This window comes from Dendrobates tinctorius, unplaced genomic scaffold (genome assembly GCF_039654945.1).
Source record: "Dendrobates tinctorius isolate UK_male_01 unplaced genomic scaffold, ASM3965494v1 ptg000015l, whole genome shotgun sequence".
Lineage (NCBI taxonomy): Eukaryota > Metazoa > Chordata > Amphibia > Anura > Dendrobatidae > Dendrobates > Dendrobates tinctorius.
The window spans coordinates 45392383-45407651 of NW_027361683.1; the positions used below are offsets into that span (position 1 = coordinate 45392383).

Genomic DNA, 15269 nt, shown 5'->3' on the forward strand with positions numbered 1-15269 from the left:
GTATCGGAATCGGCGATACCCGATATTTTTTTTAGATCGGCCGATCCATTCCGATCCGATACTTTTAAGTATCGGACGGTATCGCTCAACACTAGTTATATGCAAAATAATGTATGTATTGCTACTAACTTGGGAGGACCTCTCATGCTCTGTAATCCAACTGATGCGGAGAGAGGTGCCGCCCTTTTATGTCTGTAGGTTTCCTGTCCCTGAAGCGCAGATCCCCTCTCTCGTGGTGCTCTCTCATAGACTCCGAAAAACACCGTTACTGGTAAGTAACTAAGCATTTCTTTTGCTTCCTCCCCTGCCCATGAGATGTGGTATGATCAGACCATGTTCCTGCACGGTCAGACACAGCCATTACACAGCACACAAGAGGGGCACATTTATCAGATTATGTCAGCACAGGAACATTGTTTAAAACACATCCAACTGTGGGAGTTATTTCAAGATCTATTAATTAAATTGTACTTTGTTGGTGGGAAAACCCCTTTAAGAGGCTAGAAATGATTGAATCACAGTGCACATAGAATATTAGGTACAGTTTGTCTACTTTTGGATATGAAACACATGGCTGAAGTGAGGCAGATACAGGTAGTCTACTAAAATAATTAATAGTTAAAGTTTTTTTTTTTTTTACATAAATGGATACATTTTAGACAAATGTACCTGTTTACACAGATTGAGGCGCACTGATGCAATTGAAAGATCGTTAAATATGCTTCTCTTGTCACCATACAGCATCAGCAGCGTACCGTGACTACACGTGGTAATGTGCTGCCGATAATGTTGTTTTGTTGTCAGCAGTAAACAATTAATGGCATTCTTACATCAGCAGATAGTCAGGAATGAGATTTCCTACGCTTACTTATCCACTTGTGGAAATGCACCATAAGGTGAATTCAGTTCATCATGAAGGCACCAAGTAATGTGCAATGGAGTTCCTATAGACACATACAGTTGTGGCCAAAAGTATTAACACCCCTGCAATTCTGTCAGATAATGCTCAGTTTCTTCCTGAAAATGATTGCAAACACAAATTCTTTGGTATTATTATCTTCATTTAATTTGTCTTAAATGAAAAAACACAAAAGAGAATGAAGCAAAAAGCAAAACATTGATCATTTCATACAAAACTCCAAAAATGGGCCAGACAAAAGTATTTGCACCCTCAGCCTAATACTTGGTTGCACAACCTTTAGCCAAAATTACTGCGACCAACCGCTTCCGGTAACCATCAATGAGTTTCTTACAATGCTCTGCTGGAATTTTTGATCATTTTTCTTTGGCAAACTGCTCCAGGTCCCTGATATTTGAAGGGTGCCTTCTCCAAACTGCCATTTTTAGATCTCTCCACAGGTGTGCTCTGGTATTCAGGTCTGGACTCATTGCTGGCCACCTTAGAAGTCTCCAGTGCTTTCTCTCAAACCATTTTCTAGTGGTTTTTGAAGTGTGTTTTGGGTCATTGTCCTGCTGGAAGACCCATGACCTCTGAGGGAGACCCAGCTTTCTCACACTGGGCCCTACATTATGCTGCAAAATTTGTTGGTAGTCTTCAGACTTCATAATGCCATGCACACGGTCAAGCAGTCCAGTGCCAGAGGCAGCAAAGCAACCCCAAAACATCAGGGATCCTCCGCCATGTTTGACTGTAGGGACCATGTTCTTTTCTTTGAATGCCTCTTTTTTTTCTCCTGTAATCTCTATGTTGATGCCTTTGCCCAAAAAGCTCTACTTTTGATTCATCTGACCAGAACATTTTAGGCTTTTTCAGGTAAGTTTTGGCAAACTCCAGCCTTGCTTTTTTATGTCTCGGGGTAAGAAGTGGGGTCTTCCTGGGTCTCCTACCATACAGTCCCTTTTCATTCAGACGTCGACGGATAGTACGGGTTGACACTGTTGTACCCTCGGACTGCAGGGCAGCTTGAACTTGTTTGGATGTTAGTAGAGGTTCTTTATCCAACATGCGCACAATCTTGCATTGAAATCTCTTGTCAATTTTTCTTTTCTGTCCACATCTAGGGAGGCTAGCCACAGTGCCATGGGCTTTAAACTTCTTGATGACACTGCGCACGGTAGACACAGGAACATTCTGGTCTTTGGAGATGGACTTGTAGCCTTGAGATTGCTCATGCTTCCTCACAATTTGGTTTCTCAAGTCCTCAGACAGTTCTTTGGTCTTCTTTCTTTTCTCCATGCTCAATGTGGTACACACAAGGACACAGGACAGAGGTTGAGTCAACTTTAATCCATGTCAATTGACTGCAAGTGTGATTTAGTTATTGCCAACACCTGTTAGGTGCCACAGGTAAGTTACAGGTGCTGTTAATTACACAAATTAGAGAAGCATCACATGATTTTTCGAACAGTGCCAATACTTTTGTCCACCCTCTTTTTTATGTCCGGTGTGGAATTATATCCAATTTGGCTTTAGGACAATTCTTTTTGTGTTTTTTCATTTAAGACAAATTAAATGAAGATAGTAATACCAAAGAATGTGTTTGCAATCATTTTCAGGAAGAAACTGAGTATTATCTGACAGAATTGCAGGGGTGTCAATACTTATGGCCACAACTGTAATACTGACTAATAGGGACTGTGTGTTGCTGTACAGGGTTACATACCATAAGACTTTGTGCTGTGAATGGGATGGTCCCTATCTGTATTATTACTATCTTCTGTGAAAAAATGGTGACGTTTATATGTGCTCTGTGTTCCTTCCCTTAGGGCAAAGAAAGCTCGCTCTGGAGGGACCCGAGTAGAATCTGATAGTACAGAGGATTCTGACAGAGAAAAAAAGCAGTTTCAACTTAACTTATGTGAGGTACAAATACAGATAAACAGAAGACAAGGATTGTGAATAGGATACATGCATACATGTTTTAGGACTTGTTTTTTACATGATCTTCTTTTATGATCCCTTTACTAGTACCTGATCAAATTAGGAGAGATGCAAGTAAAACAAGGCCCTGACTTCCTTGAGTGTCTCATCAAAGCGTTCCATGCTCAGCGCAAGTTTGTATTTATGCTTTTTTTATTATCATTTTACAATTTAAATAATTTGTATGTATTTGTAAAGAGACACATTTTTATTAATGTACACTACTCAAAAAAATAAAGGGAACACTTACAACAACAGAATATAACTCCAAGTAAATCAAACTTCTGTGAAATCAAACTGTCCACTTAGGAAGCAACACTGATTGACAATCAATTTCACATGCTGTTGTGCAAATAGAAATTATTGGCAATTATCAAGACACCCTCAATAAAGAAGTGGTTCTGCAGGTGGGACCACATCTCAGTACCAATGCTTTCTGGCTGATGTTTTGATCACTTTTGAATGTTGGTTGTGCTTTCACACTTGTGGTAGCATGAGTCGGACTCTACAACCCACACAAGTGGCTCAGGTAGTGCAGCTCATCCAGGATGGCACATCAATGCGAGCTGTGGCAAGAAGGTTTGCTGTGTCTGTCAGCGTAGTGTCCAGAGGCTAGAGGTGCTACCAGGAGACAGGCCAGTACACCAGGAGACGTGGAGGGGGCCATAAGAGGGCAATAACCCCACAGCAGGACTGCTACTTCTGCCTTTGTGTGCCTTTGTGCAAGGAGGGATAGGAGGAGCACTGCCAGAGCCCTGCAAAATGACCTCCAGCAGGCCACAAATGTGCATGTGTCTGCACAAACGGTTAGAAACCGACTCCATGAGGATGGTCTGAGGGCCCGACATCCACAGATGGGGGTTGTGCTTACAGCCCAACACTGTGCAGGACGCTTGGCATTTGCCACAGAACACCAGGATTGGCAAATTCGCCACTGGCGCCCTGTGCTCTTCACAGATGAAAGCAGATTCACACTGAGCACGTGACAGACGTTAGAGTCAAGAGATGCCATGGAGAGCAATCTGTTGCCTGCAACATCCTTCAGCATGACCAGTTTGGCAGTGGGTCAGTAATGGTGTGGGGTGGCATTTCTTTGGAGGGACAACAGCCCTCCATGTGCTCGCCAGAGGTAGCCTGACTGCCATTAGATACCAAGATGAGATAAGCAGACCCTTTGTAAGACCATATGCTGGTGCGGTTGGCCCTGGGTTCCTCCTAATGCAGGACAATGCCAGACCTCATGTGGCTGGAGTGTGTCAGCAGTTCCTGCACGATGAAGCCATTGAAGCTATGGATTGGACTGCCTGTTCCCCAGACCTGAATCCGATTGAGCACATCTGGGATATCATGTCTCGCTCCATCCACCAAAGTTACGTTGCACCACAGACTGTCCAGCAGTTGGCTGATGCTTTAGTCCAGGTCTGGGAGGAGATCCCTCAGGAGACCATCCGCCACCTCACCAGGAGCATGCCCAGGTGTTGTACAGTAGGGAGGTCATACATTGCCACTTAAGTTGGATCAGCCTGTAATTTGATTTTCCACTTTTATTTTGAGTATCATTCCTAATCTAGACCTACATGGGATATTCATTTTCATTTACAATGCTAATTGTTATGTTTTATTGTTCTGAACACATTCCACTATGCAATGAATAAAAATTTGCAGCTGGAATATTTCATTCAGAGATATCTAGGATGTGGTATTTTAGTGTTCCTTTTATTTTTTTGAGCAGTGTATTATTATTATAAGGGCATTATTGTTATTATTATTGGCAAACCTATCTTCTGACCCTTTCTAAGCATTATAGTTAAAGGGAACCTGTCATGTGAAAAAATGCTATTAACCTGCAGATATGGGGTTAATCTGTAGGTCAATACCATTCTGAACCTGCCCGGCGTCCTCACTTAGAGCCCCAGTACTGGGAGGAAATGAACTTTATTCCCCCCTCAGCATTTGAGTTCCAGTCATAGGGGCAGCACCAGCGCGGGTCCAGTGACCGCTCTGTGTATAGAGAGCAGCGGCTCTAATGGCACCCCCAGCACTGACTGACTCTGTCTCAGCATTAGGGCTGGCTGTCAGTCAGTGTTAGGGGCACCATTACAGCTATTGCTCTCTACACACAGAGCGGTGACTGAAAGGCGCCGATGCTGCCCCTATGACTGGATCCCGAATGCTGCAAGGGAGGAATACTGTTCATTTCCTTCCAGCAGCGTGGGTCTAAGTACCAGTGGCGGGCAAATTCAGAACACTGCTGTTGCCACATAATGTGGGACGTTCTGAGACGTTGTGCCTGTTCCAACTTAAATTGTAAATTTCAAATACTTGCAATGAAGAGCCACTCTAATACATTAAAGGGCCTTTTACACATAGCGAGATCGCTAGTGATATCGCTAAATCATCACCGATTTTGTGACACAACAGCGATATCGCTAGCGATCTCGCTTTGTGTGACCCGTACCTGCGACCAGCCCCCCCGCTGGATGTCGCTGATTGTGCTGGAACTTCCTGGGCCATTATTTCCTCATTGGCGTCCCGCTGGCGACGACTAGCGACTCATGGACGCAGGCGGAATTCGCCATCATCGCTGCGGTGTGACAGGTAAGAGCGACCACCGATGGATCGCTTGTCGCTGCTGCGTCGCTGGTGAGATCTGCTTGTTTGGCAGCTCTCTAGCGACCATTTAGCGATGCACCAGCGATCCTGACCGGGTCATATCGTTGTCGGGATCGCTGGTGCATCGCTAAATGTAATGGGACCCTAAGAATCAAAGCAGCTCTCTCTTTATTCCATACCTTGGTCAGGGGTTTTATAGCTTATCAGTATTCATGCATTGTAACAATATGATGGCTCATGTTATCTCTAAATAATGTGCTGGCATTAGCATACATACTTCTAATTGGCTACATTAACAGTTTTCACACCCAGCTTGTGGTCTAGGGGTCCTCATAGCCTCTAAATTTTTGTTTCTCTCACTTTCCTATGTTTTTTCTAAGTCCATTGCACAAAGGCATTCCTTAGCCCCCTTATCTGATCATGGACTCCATCTTGGAAGGAAAGAAATACATGTAGAAATAAACTAAAATGCAGTCAGGATAGATAACTATATATCCTGCTCTTACACTAACAACCCCAAATCTTCAGGTTAATAGCATTTTTTCAGGAGACAGGTTCCCTTTAAGCATGCTCTTATATGAAGCGGTTACCAGACACATGATACAGATATAGTTATGAGGAATAATATTTTTCATAGCTAAGCTCATAAACAATACCTAGAATAAATATATTTTATATGTTTATTTGTATGCCTAATAAGGTTGCATTCAGACTTCCGTGTGAAGATGTTATTTCAAGTCATTACATCTGCAGCTAGACCAGGATTTTCCTCAGAAATACAGCAAGAAAAATGTACCCATTAGAGTACATTTACGCTGCTTCTTTTCCCGAAAGTCAAAAATATCCATTTCTCTCTCACCCATGACAGCACCACGGAGAGAGGGGATCCGCCCTTCAGGGACAGGAACCTACAGAAAAATGGCGGTACCTCTCCTCCGCCTTCAGTTGGGTTCCTGTCCCTGACGGAGGGACCCACAGGACGGTACCTGTGCATCCAGGAGTCCGGGGCCGGCCTGTCCGGTTATCGGCAGCGGGGAGGCCCCTGTCGCGGCAGGTGCGGTGCCCGAAGCCGCCACCGCCGGGGGTGAGCGGGGGGGGAGAGACGCCGGAGTCGCCGCTCCGGAAAGGAGATCAGGGCTCAGCGGGACCCGGTGGAGCGTGGGCAGCGCCATGGTACGGAGAGTACCATGATGGCCGCTACCCCGGAAGTAGGGTTCCCTTGCAGGATATGGGCAGAGGGTTCTACTCCCCCCTTTTTCTAGCGACCAAACCAGACGGCACCTTTCGTACAATTATAAATCTGAGAAAGCTAAACAAATACGTCAAGAACCAGAGCTTCAAAATGGAGTCGATCAAATCTACCACCAAAGTCCTGTTCCCAAACTGCTACATGACGGTGTTGGACCTCAGCGCCGCTTATTATCACATCCCTATCCACAAAGACTCCAGGAAGTGTCTGAGGTTAGCTGTCTCAATAAAAGGCAAGGTGAAAGAATTCCAGTACAGAGCCCTGCCGTTCGGAATATCGATAGCCCCGCGAGTATTCACCAAAATAGTAGCGGAAATGATGGCTCATATAAGGGAACAAGATATAATAATCCCGTATCTAGACAATTTCCTAATAGCGGGCAGCTCGGCTCAAAAATGCAGGGAACAGAGAGACAGGGTGATGAACACTCTACAACACCTGGGCTGGCTTCTAAATCTAAAAAAATCAAGATTGGAGCCCAGCAGGGTACAAGAATTCTTGGGCCTAACACTAGACTCAAACATTCAGGAGTGTCGCCTCCCAGACCACAAAAAGGAGAAGATCGCTCAAATTACAGCAAGAGCAATCCAAAATCCCTCCATGACACTAAGGAAGGCCATGTCACTGTTGGGTTCACTATCTGCTTGCCTGCCAGCAGTTCAATGGGCTCAGTTACACACGAGAAATCTCCAGTGGGACGTATTGGCCAACCAGGCAGTAATAGGGGGACACCTAGAGGGTCGCATTACCCTAAATTCAAGCACTATTCAGTCCCTAGCTTGGTGGGGAAACCAGGAGAACCTGTCCAAAGGGATCCCCTGGGCATCAAAGATAACACACATAGTGACAACGGATACCAGTCCCACAGGATGGGGAGCGCACATGAACAACGAGGTGACTCAGAGCGTATGGGGAAATCAAGAACTAAAAGCCTCCTCAAATCAAAAGGAGCTTCTAGCAGTAGGCTATGCCCTAACACACTTCCTACCCCTACTCCAGAACCACCATGTCCGTATCCTTTCGGACAATCGGGTCACAGTGGCCTATATAAATCACCAGGGGGGAACCAGGTCCCGAGCCCTAATGGACACATCCGACAAAATCCTCAAACTAGCGGAGGCAAACCTATTATCTCTGACAGCCCTACACATCCGCGGTACAGAGAATCAAAGGGCAGACTTTCTGAGCTGCACCCAATTACGACAGGGGGAATGGGTACTAAAGCAGTCCATTTTTTGGCAGATTGTAAAAATGTGGGGGACCCCAGACGTAGATCTGTTCGCCGACTTCAAAAACAAAAAAGTAGACGCCTTCTGCTCCCTAGATCCCAGGGGGAATCCTCTAACTCTGGACGCATTTATGCTCCCATGGACACAGAGTCTAACATATGCCTTTCCCCCAATCATGCTCATTCCAGCGGTCCTAAAGAAAGTCAGGGAGGGCAGGGCGAGAATGATACTGATAGCCCCCTTCTGGCCCAAAAGAACCTGGTTTTCCTGGCTAAGAATGCTCTCAGTAACCGACCAATGGGTCCTACCGGATCTCCCGGACCTGCTATCGCAGGGCCCAGTGATACATCCTCATGCACCGACCTCCATTTAACAGCATGGAATTTTAAAGGGCACTGATGAGGGACAGGGCTTTTTCAGAAAACCTGATAACTACACTACAAAAGAGTAGGAAACCGGTTACAATGAGAGCTTATGGCAGAACATGGAAAAAATTTCTATCCACCTCTAGGGCAAAGGTTCAGGACGGGGTTCAGATTGATAAGATCCTAGAATTTCTACAAAAGGGCCTAGAACAGGGTCTGGCGGTCAACACATTAAAAGTACAAATAGCGGCATTAGGCGCCCTCTATAACCATGATGTGGCAGGTGACCCCTGGGTAGCATGGTTTGTTAAAGCCGCAACCAGATCTAGGCCAATAGCCAGTCAAAGATTACCATCATGGGACCTGAATCTTGTACTTTCAACACTGACAGGCCCTCCGTTTGAACCAATTCACTCGGCACCCCTAAAAATCCTATCTCTTAAAACTGTGCTTCTGGTGGCACTAACATCAGCCCGAAGAGTGAGCGATATTCAAGCCTTGTCAGCGGGGCCTCCTTTTACAAAAATTCTAGAGGATAGAGTCATCCTAAAACCTGACCCAGCCTATTTACCTAAAGTGTCATCACATTTTCACAGGTCCCAGGAGGTAGTCCTTCCTTCCTTCTGCCCAAATCCAAAAAATAAGGGGGAAGAAAAGTTCCACACTTTAGATGTTAAAAGGTGCCTAGTACAGTACTTAGAGGCCACCAAAAAGTGTAGGAAGGAAGGCTCTCTCTTTGTATGTTTCCAGGGTCCTCGGAAGGGGCTCAAAGCATCCAAGAGTACCCTGGCAAGGTGGATAAGGGATGTGATTGCCCTGGCATATTCATCCAGCGGGAATACCATCCCAGAGGGGCTGAGAGCTCATTCCACAAGGGCAATGGCGACCTCATGGGCTGAAAAATCTGAGGTATGAATAGAACAAATCTGTAAGGCGGCCACCTGGTCATCACCTTCGACCTTTTTTAGGCACTATAGATTAGATCTAGCCTCTGACCTGACCTTCGGGAGAAGGGTTCTTCAGGCGGTGGTCCCTCCCTAAGCTACCAATCTCTGAAATTCTCTCCGTGGTGCTGTCATGGGTGAGAGAGAATAGCTTAGTTACTCACCGATAACGGTGTTTCTTGGAACCCATGACAGCACCGCTTATTCCCCTCCCCTTCACGAGTATGGTGAGCACGTTTTACTGTTAGTAGAGTGTTTCCGTTTAGGCACGGTGCTTTGATAAGTAAGCAGTATTATAATATTGTGTATATATTTCTGTTGTCTAACTAACCTGGAGACCCTCTGATGCTCTGTAACCAACTGAAGGCGGAGGAGAGGTACCGCCCTTTTTCTGTAGGTTACTGTCCCTGAAGGGCAGATCCCCTCTCTCCGTGTTGCTGTCATGGGTTCCGAGAAACACCGTTATCGGTGAGTAACTAAGCTATTTTCAAGCAGAAGATCCAGCAGGAATCATTTCTCTTCTCTGAAATTTTGTAAACCTAAAATGACGTTTTTAGGTTTAATTCTGGTAATTCTGAGCACTTATGCATTGTTTTTCTGTGCATCCTTTCAGCATTTTCTGGACATTTTTTAAAATCCATTAACATTGATGAAAACAAAAACTTTTTAGAATAAAAATAGTCAGACAAAACGCTCAAAAAAAGTTGTTTTTTTAGCCTTCACATTGACATCTGTTGTAAAGTATTGATCGTCTTTCTACCAAAAAACACCAGATAAGTGGACACATCACTTCTTTTATAGGGAATCTCGCTCCATCTTTTTCTATGCCATCTGAGAGAAGCATGATGTAGGAGCAGAGACTCTGATTCCAGCAATATATCACATACTAGTCTGCTTGCTGTGAATAGGCAGAAAGCTGACAATCAGTGGTGGGGCTGGGGTTACTCAGAGCTAAAGAATATGGAGGACTACATAGCAGCAGGCTAGGCTTCTAGTAATAATCTCCTGATGATAATACTTTTTGATAACATCACTGTAATTGACATGAAGCTGGAATCACGGTCTATGTCTCTACATCTTGTCCTCTCAGACTAGCCAAAAAACCTGGTGATAGATTTCCTTTAAATGCTTGGTCTTATTGAACATTTGAAGCATTTTAAAGTTGTTCAGAAGTCTGAATATATGAACAAGATGTCGTTTTCTCATATAGATTTTCAGGAAAATTTTTTTGATCATTGTGTTCAAGCCTTTACCAACATTTATTTTGAGCAGAAACTCTAAAAAGAAAAGATGCCGTGTGAACGTACCCTTACATTGGTGTGTAACTGGTGTTAATAAGGTTCTTGAGGTGGATTACATAGGAATTCATCTTTTTACGGCAAATTAAAATGAACTAAAATATTTGATGCTGTCACAAATAAAGTTTATAAACAGAACTTGTCAACTGATGTAAGCTGCCTAAACCATGAGCAGTGTGATTCAGACACCGGTTGTGTTATTGCAGTCTTGTATGTTTTTCTCTGAAAAGTTAGCCAGTGAAACCTCGGTTGAGTATTCCGAGGTGTCTCCCGAATGGATTTTCTCTGCCTCACTACCTATAACGGACTGGTCTCTCCATTTATACACCCATAGTAAGAGATCTGTCATGGGGAGTGGGGCAGGAGAAGCTGCTGAGGACAAAATGACTTGTGATGGGAGACATAGTACCCAAGCAATTTCCCATATTGTTTTCTTTGGAATGCCATAGTGTTTCAGGGTAAAACATACTTAGCTGCAATACCACAATATCAAGCAGGTAGCAGGTTTCTTTTAAAGAATATCATACATTCACTTATCTTTTTCTTTCTTATACTAACTTTTAAGAATTAATACTGGACTAATACTAATAGTTGTGTAAGGCGACCTGCTAATAATTGTGGTTTAGTTTTTTTCAGGATGGATTAAATGCTACACAAAGTCTCGTTCCTTTCATTGAGAAGCTGTCCTCATCCCTGCATAGTGTGAGCATCACCGCCTGTACCGTGCTACATATCCGTAAAATCCTGACCGCAATAACACTCTACTCTCTGCATATACAGTGCTGTAGAATTATTACTTTTATATGTTGATTAGATACATCAGACTCAAGAGAACGACCTTAAACAACTTTCAGAAGCTCGAGATAATCTGCAAAAAGAGTTACATATAGAAAATAAAGAGGTGAGAATTCAGCAACATTATACTACTTTAAAATGACTTTTTGCTACAGTTATTCAATAAATCCACTTTGTTCCCCACTTATCAGACGCTTCTATCCTTCCCCCAATCCCCTGCCTCCTGAACTTGTAATCCACTCTGAGAAAGACAGATTTGAGCTGTTTTTTCAGATATGGACTGCAGGCTCACTGTGGGGCTTTGTTACACAGCATTATATGCTATGCAGAGAAAGGAAGAGTGGGGAACAGCTAGAGGAATCAGGCAGAAGGAGAAATAGAAAGATCAAGGTTAGCTTTCTAACAAGTCTTTTACCTCACTCCAGAGCTGATATACATCCAGACTAACAATTGAACAGCAGGAATCCATCTCTGCGTCCTATGCTGATTATGGTAGAGATCACTGCAACTCTCTTCCTCCCATAACCTCCCAGGGATTGCATATTGGCCAGATAGTGTTATGACTCATGTACACTCGCAGAACAGCTTAGTTTGAAAAGTTACTTGAAAGTACTTCTACCCTTTGAAGGGGTTGATCACTGTTTTTTTTTATTGTTGACACCTGACACCCTACTATTATCATCTCCAGGGGTGGCCGGATGGAACTACATACACTGTTATGTGGCTACAGCTGGCCACTGCAGATTAGCCAATTGGCTCAGCGTGTTTTAGACTTTTTAGATATAAGTTGGTCTGCAGATTCCACATAAATTGTCAGGTTGCGTAGATGAAAATCCACTGTTTTTAGAGCTTTAACTTCAGCATACATTTAAGGTAATTGTTGCCTTACCACTGGTCCAGTTGTTGGCTTTCTCCCTACTTCCTCAGAAACCTACACACTTTGATCAACTAAACTTAAACAGTAACCATCATTTTAAAGTTTATTTAAAAAAAATAGTATTCATGAAAGTAAGAAACTTTGCAACATATCTTAACAGAAAATTTGCATCTCTCTTCTCCTGGATTGATCTGTCACTCTTAATTCATGGGTAAAATCTGTATTCAGTTGAGACAGATTTTCACATTACTGAGATAGCAGATGGCGTCCTGCTGCAAGTGCTCCTTAACCCCTTCACCCCCAAGGGTGGTTTGCACGTTCATGACCGTGCCAATTTTTACAATTCTGACCACTGTAACTTTATGAGGTCATAACTCTGGAACGCTTCCATGGATCCCGGTGATTCTGACATTGTTTTCTCGTAACATATTGTACTTCATGTTATAGTGGTAAAATTTCATTCAAATAGCTTGCGTTTATTTGTGAGAAAAACGGAAATTTGGCAAAAATTTTGAAAATTTCGCAATTTTCCAACTTTGAATTTTTATGCCCTTAAATCACAGAGATACGGCACACAAAAAACTTGATAACTAACATTTCCCACATGTTTACCTTACATCAGCACAATTTTGGAACCAAAATTTTTTTTTGTTAGGAAGTTATAAGGGTTAAAAGTTGACCAGCGATTTCTCATTTTTACAACACCATTTTATTTTTAGGACCACATCACATTTGAAGCCACTTTGAGGGGTCTATATGATAGAAAATACCCAAAAGTGACACCATTCTAAAAACTGCACCCCTTAAGGTGCTCAAAACCACATTCAAGAAGTTTATAAACCCTTTAGGTGCGTCACAGGAATTTTTTTGAATATTTAAAAAAAAATGAACATCTAACTTTTTCACAGGTTCAATTTTTTTTCATTTTACCAAGGGTAACAGGAGAAATTGGACTGCAAAAGTTATTGTGCAATTTGTCCTGAGTATGCTGATACCTGATATGTGGGGGGGAACGACTGTTTCGGCGCATGGCAGAGCTCAGAATGGAAGGAGCGCCGTTTGACTTTTTCAATGCAAAATTGGCTGGAATTCAGATCGGACGCCATGTCACGTTTGGAGAGTCCCTGATGTACCTAAACAGTGGAAACCCCCTACAAGTGACCCCATTTTGGAAACTAGACCCCCCAAGGAACTTATCTAGATATGTGGTGAGAACTTTGAACCCACAAGGGCTTTACAGAAGTTTATAACGTACAGCGGTACAATTAAAAAATCATTTTTTCCACAAAAATGATCTTTTCACCCCAATTTTTATTTTCCCAAGGGTAACAGGACCCTAAAAGTTATTGAGCAATTTGTCCTGAGTACGCTGATACCTCACATGTGGGGGTAAACCACTATTTGGGCCCATGGCAGAGCTCGGAAGGGAAGCAGCGCCATTTGACGTTTTTGGCTGGAATTGAGATCGGACATCATGTCGCGATTGGAAAACCCCTGATGTACCAAAACAGTGGAAACCCCCCACAAATGACACCATTTTGGAAACTAGACCCCCTAAGGAACTTATCTAGATGTTTGGTGAGAACTTTGAACCCCCAAGGGCTTCACAGAAGTTTATAACATACAGCCGTACAATTAAAAAATCATATTTTTTCCACAAAAATGATCTTTTCACCCTCAATTCTTATTTTTCCAAGGGTAACAGGACCCTAAAAGTTATTGTGCAATTTGTCCTGAGTACACTGATACCCCACATGTGGGCGTAAACTACTATTTGGGCGCATGGCAGAGCTCGGAAACGAAGCAGCGCCATTTGACGTTTTTGGCTGGAATTGAGATCGGACACCATGTCGCGATTGGAAAACCCCTGATGTACCAAAACAGTGGAAACCCCCCACAAATGACACGATTTTGGAAACTAGACCCCCTAAGGAACTTATCTAGATGTGTGGTGAGAACTTTGAACCCCCCAGTGCTTCACAGAAGTTTATAACGCCCGGGCGTGAAAATAAAAAATTCGTATTTTTTCCACAAACATGATTTTTAGTCACCATTTTTTTATTTTCCCAAGGGTACCAGGAGAAATTGGACCCCAAAAGTTGTTGTCCAATTTGTCCTGAGTATGCTGATACCCCATATGTGGGAGAAAACTACTGTATGGGCACACGTCGGGGCTCGGAAGGGAAGTAGTGACGTTTTGGAATGCAGACTTTGATGGAATGGTCTGCGGGTGTCATGTTGCCTTTGGAGAGCCCCTAATGTACCTAAACAGTGGAAACCCCCCACAAATGACCCCATTTTGAAAACTAGACCCCCTAAGGAACTTATCTAGATGTGAGGTGAGCACTTTGAACCCCCAATGGCTTCACAGAAGTTTATAATGCCCGGGCATGAAAATAAAAAAATCGTATTTTTTCCACAAACATGATCAATTAGTCCCCAATTTTTTCATTTTCCCAATGGTAACAGGAGAAATTGGACCCCAAAAGTTGTTGTCCAATTTGTCATGAGTACGCTGACAACCCATATGTGGGAGAAAACTACTGTATGGACACATGTCGGGGCTCGGAAGGGAAGCAGTGACGTTTTGGAATGCAGACTTTGATGGAATGGTCTGCGGGTGTCATGTGCGTTTGGAGAGCCCCTGATGTACCTAAACTATTGAAACTCCCCACAAGTGACCCCATTTTGGACACTAGACCCCCCACGGAACTTATCTAGATGTGTGGTGAGCACTTTGAACACCCAAGTGCTTCACAGAAGTTTATAACGCTCGGACGTGAAAATAAAACAATCATTTTTTTCCACAAAAATGATATTTTTGCCCCCAATTTTTTATTTTCCTAAGGGTAACAGGAGAAATTGGACCCCAAAAATTGTTTTGCAATTTGTCCTGAGTAGGCTGATACCCTACATGTGGGGGTAAAACACTGTTTGGGCGCATGGCAGAGCTTGGAAGGGAAGGAGCACCATTTGACTTTTTCAATGCAGAATTGGCTGGAATTGAGATCAGATGCC

At 43.4% G+C, this 15269-nt stretch overlaps 1 protein-coding gene across 2 annotated transcripts in view; it reads left to right on the plus strand.

The window, feature by feature from the left end:
* The window catches only part of LOC141076922 (arf-GAP with SH3 domain, ANK repeat and PH domain-containing protein 3-like), a 297702-nt gene that overhangs the window by 57568 nt on the left and 224865 nt on the right, over positions 1 to 15269 (plus strand). For both annotated transcript variants that reach the window (XM_073564144.1, XM_073564145.1), the window contains 4 exons: positions 2728 to 2824; positions 2930 to 3015; positions 11206 to 11281; positions 11394 to 11480. In XM_073564144.1, coding sequence (XP_073420245.1) covers positions 2728 to 2824; positions 2930 to 3015; positions 11206 to 11281; positions 11394 to 11480 — 346 coding nt within the window. The remainder of the gene's footprint in view (positions 1 to 2727; positions 2825 to 2929; positions 3016 to 11205; positions 11282 to 11393; positions 11481 to 15269) is intronic.